Source organism: Protomyctophum bolini (assembly GCF_963924005.1).
Source record: "Protomyctophum bolini genome assembly, chromosome: 2".
Classification (NCBI taxonomy): Eukaryota; Metazoa; Chordata; class Actinopteri; order Myctophiformes; family Myctophidae; genus Protomyctophum; species Protomyctophum bolini.
Window position 1 is genome coordinate 29,360,050 of NC_137863.1, and position 9,710 is coordinate 29,369,759.

General features: G+C 42.9%; 1 protein-coding gene across 1 annotated transcript; it reads left to right on the forward strand.

The window, feature by feature from the left end:
• Positions 1-5,895: 5,895 nt before the first annotated feature.
• LOC308333804 (green-sensitive opsin-like) lies at positions 5,896-8,582 on the forward strand (the record flags this gene model as incomplete). Its single annotated transcript, XM_080790287.1, has 5 exons — positions 5,896-6,262; positions 6,532-6,700; positions 6,802-6,967; positions 7,117-7,356; positions 8,475-8,582. 5 exons carry the CDS (start codon positions 5,896-5,898, stop codon positions 8,580-8,582), a joined length of 1,050 nt encoding a protein of 349 aa, XP_080646413.1.
• Between the last annotated feature and the right edge of the window lie 1,128 nt (positions 8,583-9,710).

A 9,710-nucleotide genomic window follows, 5' to 3' on the forward strand; every position in this document is an offset into this window, starting at 1 on the left:
ATGATTAGGCTCTGCTCCTCAATCCTATTGGGCAAAAGGAGAGCAAAGCAAATACACATAACTACATAACCCAACTAAGGTGTGTAGGCCTACTACATATAGCAAATATACACCACACGTAGATTTCCATTCATAACAAACCCCCCCTGAGGACTCTGCAGGTTCTGTGGTAGATACTTGTGCAGCAACTGAAATCTTAGTTCCTTATCAAGTCCAGCCTGTTCTGCTCTACCTGCCATTTAACCTGTTCAGCATAACATTTCATTTTCTCAATGGCATATTGCGTGTCAAGCCTCGCTTTCTCTTGATCAGCCTGCAATTTAGCTTGCAACTAAATTAACTCTTTCTCTTGGTCGAAAGTCAAACCTGGCGTCATCATAGAAAAAGTGGGCACCGCTGGTGTGGCATTTGACGGGGAAGGAGGAGACACCCGTTCAACTGGATTTTTTTTGCCACAACACTGCCATAATGCTCTCCTTTGTTTTCTTATCGCTTGAGTCTAGTTTAATCCTAGTGATCTGCTAATTTAATTAGTTGGTCTTTGGTGCACTGGACTAACAGCTCTTCAGAACGACATGCCACAAATGCCTCTGTAGTAACCATCCTGGCTATGTGCGCTCAGAAAGTCTCCCAGCCTGTGTTAAAAAAACAAAAAAAAAACAAGTGCCCCTCTAGACTATTTAATCCCTAAGCTAAACTCCATCTTCGTGCCCGGTTTGCGGTAGGTACTTACGCATGGAAGGCCACTGCAAAGGCCTAGCTTGTCACGGTGTGAGTCAGGTTTAGTGTAGGACCCAAATGCAGGATGAGAGGCAGAGGCAGGGAAAGTCAGGTTCAGTGGTTTATTGCAAAACAAACAGGAGGAGCAGCAAAATCCAAATCCAGGTACAGGCAAGGTCAAAAACAGTAGAGGCAGTAGAACACTAGGCACACAAGGAATACAGGGAAAACTATACTGGGAAAACTATAACTATACTGATGAAACATACAAGGAAACTGGTTACAAATACTCACAGGCAACATATAAACAACGAACCAACGGAGAACTGAAAACACAAGGGTACATAAATAGACAAGGACTAACTAGACACAGGTGAAATACAACAGACAAATCAACTCAGGGATTGGCTGGGAGAGTAACAGGGCACAGGAGGGGAACCATAGACTGTAAAAAATATGGACAAAGCGTGTCTCCGGGTCTAACATGAACGTAAAATGAAGCCTGTCAGTCCTTGTATTGTAAGTCGCCATCTTTCTAGATCCGTTTTGGCCCAGCTGGCCATTGGCTGGCCCAGACAACGAGGCGGGATTTCCCCCCTTCTTCTCCGTTGGTTTTTATTTTGACTCGAGTGGGAGGGGAATCCCAATCATAGACTGTAACGGTAGCCACGCCCCTCAGAACATACAGGACTTTATGGTAATTTCTTTAATAAATGGGACCATAATTTTCCAAAAAGAATATTATGACATTAGAAATGAGACTTTAAACTAGTGACTGGAAGCAGAAAGTATTCATGACCATGTTTATTAAGGTAATACAGTCTAGGTGAAGTTGGGCCCAAATACATGGACTTCTATGGGGCTATGGGTTTTTCTGGGTCCAATGACAGCGCCACAACAGGCCATTATATGAACTTTCAGGAAATCCCGATTTCCTTAGTGGCTTCACAAAATATCTGTCTGACTGCCCCCCTGAGGGGAACACTACACTAATCACAGGGTTAGACAAGGCAGGTAAACATGGGCAACATAGGAAACCAAGAGACACTGTACAAAATAAAAGGTAAAAGTACACAAAAGTAAAACCCAAAACAAGGAACATAGGGAAACACATCAGGATCATGACATAGCTGATACCGAGAGGCAGGTAGGGCAACCAGAAACTGGCGACCCGCATACACCTCTCAGCTGTGCCCCCAGACGGACTGTGCGTGAACCGGAGCCTACACACAACCGCTACATCCACACCTTGCTTGGCCGGGGGGTAAATCAGGCATTTATAGGGCGTCGACACCCGGGCCCAGGTGCGAGCCACTTAAGCTCTGCTCTCCAATCCTATTGGGCAAAATAATACAAATGATTAGGAGAGCAAAGCAAATACCACATACCCCAACTAAGTGAAGTAGTGCAGGCCTACTACATACTGTATAGCAAATATACACCACATAGGGAACCGTCACTGTGTGTGTGTGTGTGTGTGTGTGTGTGTGTGTGTGTGTGTGTGTGTGTGTGTGTGTGTGTGTGGAACGGAGCATCAACTTCCACTGACTAATGCCAGATGTCGCCTCCTATGGGCGCAACAACAAAGACAGCGACAACATTGGACTGAGTTGAGATTACAAGGAAAGACTGCATGTCTTCCTGCTGCGGACCATTCTGTCTCTCACTCTGTGTTCAAAAATGTTGCCATTGATGAGTGCATTGTTGTTTTTACTTTGAAAGCGAGATTACAGGTTCTACCTTCTAAACTTAATCTCTCCATCTGGTTTCCAGGCAATCATGCTCCTCACTGTATCCATCATGGCCATGAACAAATAGCTGAAACCATGTCCCACATCTTAAATGGTTGCCATGTTTACAGGGGCCTTTACATATGTAGGCATGACAGAATAGTGGATTTGATATCGAAAGACATCTCTTCCATTTTCAGGTCCTCCATTATGCTTTATAAGCATTCTACTGTGAAGCCGAGGATGTTTAACCTGTGTAATGATGATTCTGTGTTCTCTAACATTTCAGCTAACACCCCTGATGTCATTGTTGTAAATGAAAACCATAGAGAGGTGTTCATTCTCGAGGTCGGCTGTACCTTTGACTATAGCCTGGAAGAAGCCTTTCTAACCAAAGTGCTGAAGTATCAGCAGCTAATGCAGACCATCTCACAGCTAGGCTACAGATGTAAACTTTTAGTTTTTATCTTTGGCAGCCTAGGGCATGTGCATAAGTTGGTTGTGAGGGGCTTACAAATGGCCGGCCTTTCCAAAAGGAGAGCCAAGCAGTTGGCGAGGTATTGCTCAGTTTCAGCCATTATAGGAAGCCGCTCAATTTGGAGGAGGCGTTGTTTCCTTTATCCATGATTTATGTCTGCTGCCCTGTGTCCGACATGTCAGCTGTACTGTATGTAACGATGCTTTGCCGTCCATGCACGTTGTAACTGGCTGCTCTCCCACTGTCAAACTGCACTGGCAGTGTTTATGTCCTTTGTACAGTAACAAGGTATTCCTGTACTTCTCATTATGTGGACATAAATAAACATTTCAAATGTGTGTGTGTTAGTAGTAGGCAGACAGACAGGCCTTTAGTATCTAAAGTTCAGAAGCCTATTTGCCTGGTGGAAAATGCTGTAACAGAGTTCGAGGCCTTGAGGCCATGTTTGATATGAAAAATGACATGCACAATTGCACATCCCAGAGTCTATACACCCTTGCACATTATGGCTCCGAGTAAGCCTTGCCGAGAACATTGGGGACATAGGGCAGGAACCTATCTCTTGTTTGTCACTCGATCCTGTAGGTTTACACTCTATAACATACGACGAATTAGACCGTTCCTCACCCAGGAGTCAGCCCAGCTATTTGACAAAAGTTGACTATTGTAACTCCCTCCTTACTAGCCTACCGGCACTTGCCCTAGCCTATAGCCCCTTAGATGGCATTTATGTCGACCTAGATATAGTATTTTAGACAGACTTATAGCTCGTTGCGTAGACAGCACTAGAATTGCATTTTATGTAGTCATAGCACTTTATAGTACACATGTATATTGTATAATATATAATATAGTATATTATGTATAGTTGACATAGATACTCCACTATTACGTTCTTAGTTTATACACGATTCATGATAACTACTTTTTATATATGTGATGTATGTCTATGACATGCTTTTGTTTTTGCTTAAATGTAAGTCACTCTGGATCAAGAGCGTCTGCTAAATGCCTAAATTGGAATTGTAAATTGTTTCCGTAGCGTGAGGCATGTACAAGTACAAGTACAACCCCCTGGACAAGACGCTAGTATTTCGCAGTCTAACCCTTGATGCTAAGGGGCAAGCAGGAAGCCATCCGATTCATCATCATCATCATTATCATCATCATCATCATCATCATCATCATCATCCGGTCGATGCCAAATTTTGTGCACACACACTCTTCTGTGTTCATCTTCTAGAACGGCCTGTTATAGCGCCACCAGGAGGCCGACTTTTGAAAAACATTTTTTTTAATATTATCCTCCAGCACGGCACCCAGGAGCAGTATAGGTTGGCGCCCCAGCCTGTATCTTCCGTGAGGAAGAAGCCCAACAAACCCACGGTGAGGCCTTTAGGAGGGCCATTCAAGCCTCAAGCGGAGCCTGCTGCACCACCAAGGGCAAGGTGGAGCCTGCTTGAGAATCCACCATTCCTGAATAAAGTGTCTGGTGCTGGGAGTCTGGTGCAACGCACAGGGCCTGACCAGGTGAGAGCAGGAGTGGACCTGGTGAGACGTAGGAGGGGCCCGGACAGGAGTCAACCCACAGAGCCTAGTCCTTCCACGCGCCAGAATGGTACCTCCCAGTCCCGGCAGAGTAGTTCAGGAGGAACGGATTGTGTGGCCCTGGTTTTTCCCTAATTATAGATTATTTGGGATGCATAGCAAGTGTCACATATTTTTTGACTAGGGAGTCATATTTTGACGGCAGTAACTGCCTGTCATAATTTCACCCCATCCCTATCTCAATAATATTGGACAGTATTAGGATGTTGATATTGATTTTGTATTCATCCTTAGCGCCCCAAATCACACCTTAGAAAGCATGAGTGTTTTTTGACTGGGGGGAGTGTAATTGCAATATTACACTCAAGGGGGTGGTTTAACGTCATTAATGCACTTCTGCGTTGCTTCTGCTACACCCCCTCGAGTGTAATATTGCTTAATTCACCATCACCTTTATCACTGCTATGAGTGGCTACTTCGTTTTTGGACCAAATGGTTGTGCAACTGAGGGCTTCATGGCTACAATGGGAGGTAATGCATACTAGTCTTTCATTCTATATTGCCTGTCGAGATATTATGCCACTTTAAACCTTTGTTTGAGTTGTCAAAATAACTGTGAAACCTACACAAATGTATTTTCTATATTCAAATTTGTTGCTTTCAGCTGGGTCATGGCCTGCGCCTGTGCTGTCCCTCCACTTGTTGGCTGGTCCAGGTAATGTCAACTGAGAGTCCCGGCATAGATCATCCATCACAGAATGTATAAGTTGTTCCCAGCACTGGGAAACAGAAGTTTCCACTTCTTACTTACCAATAATATGGTCTGTGATACAGGCATTCTGTACCATCACAAAACAAACCTCTGCATCACCTTTAATTTAAAACTTTATGTTGCTTTTGATCATGAAAGTAAATATTGTACTGCAACCTTTGACATGTCAGCTATATTCTCATTTCTATAATTTCTGTCACAATCTACTTTAGGCATCAGCTCAGCAGCAGGACTCAGCATCCACCCAGAAAGCTGAGAAGGACGTCACGCGATTATGTCGTAATGGTTTGTCGTAATGGTCGTAATGGTCGTAATGGTTTTTGGATTTGCTTGGTCACCATATGCCAGCTATGCTGCCTACCTCTTCGTGACCAAGGGAATTACTTTCAGTGCTGCTTCCTGTCCCTGCCTTCTTTGCTAAAAGCTCTGCCTTGGTCAATCCAATTATCTATTTCTTAGTATTTCATATTTAACCTAATAACTTAATAAGTCTATTCTAAAACCTTAATGTAATTAATTATTCAATTTGAAAGCATTGTCCAAAAGATATAAAAGTCACAGGTTTCGCGACATCAGTTGCAGAGTGGTTTAGCAGAACACACACTTCTAGTCAAAGTGCACAGTCTGTGACTGCATACGCAACCAAGATGGAGGTCCACGGCACAGAAGGAAAGAACTTCTATATTCCCATGAGCAACAGGTCTGGGCTTGTGCGGAGTCCTTTCCTTTATCCTCAGTTTTACTTGGCAGATCCAATGGCTTTCAAAGTTCTTGCAGCCTACATGTTTTTCCTGATCTGTACTGGCTTCCCCATCAATGGTTTAACATTGGTGGTTACTGCTACGAACAAGAACCTCCGTCAACCTCTTAACTTCATTATCGTAAACGTGGCTTTAGCTGGTATGATCATGGTCTGCTGTGGATTCACCATCACCTTTGTCACTTGTATGTGTGGATACTTTGTTTTTGGACCAATGGGCTGCGTCTTTGAGGGCTTCATGGCTACAATGGGAGGTAAGTCACATTGATGAAGGCTAGATAGCCAAATCGTTTGTCCTGATGTAGAGAAATAAACCTGTTGAAAATGTATTCTTGGTGTCTGTGACCTCTTCACCTATTCTACGATGGGAGCTATAAAATATGACTTGTGAAGTGTGAATGCATACAGGTCTTTAATTGTGCATTGCCTCAACTTTTGAGGTTGCCATGGCAACTGTGAAAGCTCATTGGACCTAGATGTAATTACTTAAAAAGCTAAACATTTCCTTTCTATTCAATTACAGGTGAAATTTCTCTGTGGTCATTGGTGGTGCTGGCTGTTGAAAGATACATTGTTGTGTGCAAACCTATGGGAAGCTTCAAGTTCACTGCCACTCACGCTGGACTTGGAGTTGCTTTCGCCTGGGTCATGGCTGCCGCTTGTGCTGTTCCTCCACTTGTTGGCTGGTCCAGGTAAGCTCCACTGAGAGTTACGGCATAGATCATCCATCACAGAATGTATTTAAGTTGTTTTCTAATCACTGCTTTCTATTGACTCAATTGATGATTTTCAGATACATTCCTGAGGGGATGCAGTGCTCCTGTGGACCAGACTACTACACCAGCGCTCCAGGATACAACAATGAATCATATGTCATGTACATGTTCGTCTTCCACTTCTTTGTTCCAGTTTGCATAATAGGCTTTACCTATGGAAGCCTTGTGATGACAGTCAAAGCAGTAAGTAGTTAATATCACAAAACAAACCGCAAAGTTTACCTCTGCACCATCTTGAATTTAAAACTTTATGTTGCTTTTGATAATGAAAGATCATATTGTACTGCCTTTGACATTCTAATTTCTATCATTTCTGTCACAATCCACTTTAGGCAGCAGCTCAGCAGCAGGACTCAGCATCCACCCAGAAAGCTGAGAAGGAAGTCACACGCATGTGTGTGATTATGGTTTTCGGATTCTTGTTTGCTTGGACACCATATGCCGGCTATGCTGCCTACCTCTTCGTGAACAAGGGAGTTGCTTTCAGTGCTGCTTCCATGGCTGTCCCTGCCTTCTTCGCTAAAAGCTCTGCCTTGGTCAATCCAATTATCTATGTACTGTTTAACAAACAGGTACGTCATTTTACATTCACTTACTCAACTATGTCTATGTTACAGATATTATTAACAGTTATTAAAGGTAGGATATTAAATTATTTTCTTTGGTTACAATAAGTGTAAACAATTATATTAATAATAATAAATAGTTCTATATTCTGATACTCATTGCTCAAAGCTGGAGAGACTGGGATACCCCAGTGTCTGAACAACAGTCTATAGCAATGATTATTATCATAATATTGCACTTTAACCATTTAACAAAAAACTTTTAGTTTTAACCAATACATATCTTACCATACCTTCAACTTTGGCAATTCCCACTTTGGCAACTCCAATTATTGTCTCCATCAGGCCAAAGGCATGGGGAGAGAGTATGTTTTGCACTCCGTCCGTCCGTGTGTGTGTGTGTGTGTGTGTGTGTGTGTGTGTGTGTGTGTGTGTGTGTGTGTGTCCGTGTGTCACTGTCCGCCCGTCCGTCTGTGGACAGCTAATCTCCGGCACCTGTGGCTTGTTCACAGACATACTCTGCACACACACTCCCTGAATGCTACAGCTGAACCTCTGCCCCAATATGTGCAAAAAAGGATTTGGACAGATACACCTACAGATTTTGTCCAAACACCACGCAAATTGCTACACAGTCTCTCTAGAGCCATTCAACAAAACGGGTCTTTCAGATTTTTCTGACTACATTCTGATTGGCTAATATTGGCTTCCAAAGTTCGCAGGAGTGCTCAGTTTCAAACAAAATGCCGCAAATCTGTGAAATTGTGTGCACACATTCCCACTAGGCTGAGGAAGAAATGCCTATTTTTCAACTCAGCCTCATGGTGGCTACTTTATGAAATGTAGAAAATGTTGCCTTACAAATATAGGTTGTTAATGGTGGCCATATGGATTTGTCCACTGTGGTGACCCCAAAGGTCACCGGCTTGGGCGTTGTAGCTAAATCATTAGAGCATGCCCTGGGCTACATCTGTGCAAAACTTGGTGCGAAATCTCTCCTATAAGTTCCTCCACTAGAATGGAAAGGAGTCCTCCTTAGTGTTGTAGTTATTGTATTGTGGAAAATGTTAAATTGTTAAGCAAATGGCTTCACATCTGACTTCCCCCTTTGTTCTCTTTTCCAGTTCCGTAGCTGCATGATGCAGACCATTGGAATGGGTGGCATGGTTGAGGATGAGAGCTCAGTGTCTGCCAGCAAGACAGAAGTGTCCTCTGTGTCCACTGCCGGTTAAGAACAGAGATGTCATGGATGTTATGGACAGTTTCCTTTACATTATCTACTTGATTCTGATCTTCATGGATTGAAAGAAATTTCAGTTTTGGGAAAAAAGGACAAATGCAAATACCTGACCTCCAATGAGAATGGACATAGTTATTCACACTTCACCACATGAAAGAACCCGGAAAACAAAGCTGTGGGAAGCACAGTGACTGGAAATGAATCTGTGTTTTTATGTCATATTTGGCTGGCATATTTGTTGGCCTATGTCAGAACTTTCTGTATATATTTTATAAATATCAAAATCTAGGATTAGGTTAATAAATGCATGTGTAACCAAGTGTACCAAAGGATTTACTTTTGTATGACTACGCCACCTTGATATAATTCAAGGAATTAAACAGACCAGTAAACTGGGTTCCCCACAAATGCAAGTTTGTTATAAGGACTTGAGACTTGTTCCACAAAAACGGAAATTTATTAAACGTTTAAAAGGATGAATACAAAACATTTATTATCATATATATATATATATATATATATAAGGCGAACAATCTTTTAAAAGCAGGTATACTATAAAGCCAATGAACAGGTGCAACACTATTGATAAAAGGGGAGACGAGGTCACATTTGGAGCCAATAGGCAAAATAGTTAAAAAGCTAATAAAGGTGAGCTAACCAGCTAGAAAACACACTAACCGATAAAGACTAAGAAACTAATAATACTAACCACACGCACAGGCACAGCAAAGCACAGCACACAGCATGCATGAAAACAACAGGAGCGACACCGTGAAAAGAGGTGCACAGCCAAACCTTAGTCGTGGGCTAACGTGAGATCCCAGTGGTAGCAACCCATACGGCCAGTCAGCTAAATTGTCAATTGGTTCTCTTCGGCATCCATATGCAACACCCGCCACCATGTGGGGGGGGGGGGGGGGGGGGGGGGGGGGGGGGGGGGGGGGGGAACCAACAAATTAACAAAGGGGAGCAGCTCAATAACAGAAAACAAACGAAATGGCTCAAAACACTAAAAGCAATAAAATCAACGTATGAATTAAAACTAAACAAAGCAGCAGTGAGCAGTGGCAATCTTCAGTTGTCTGTACTTCTACCTACCCTCCTCTCGCCACAGCAATGG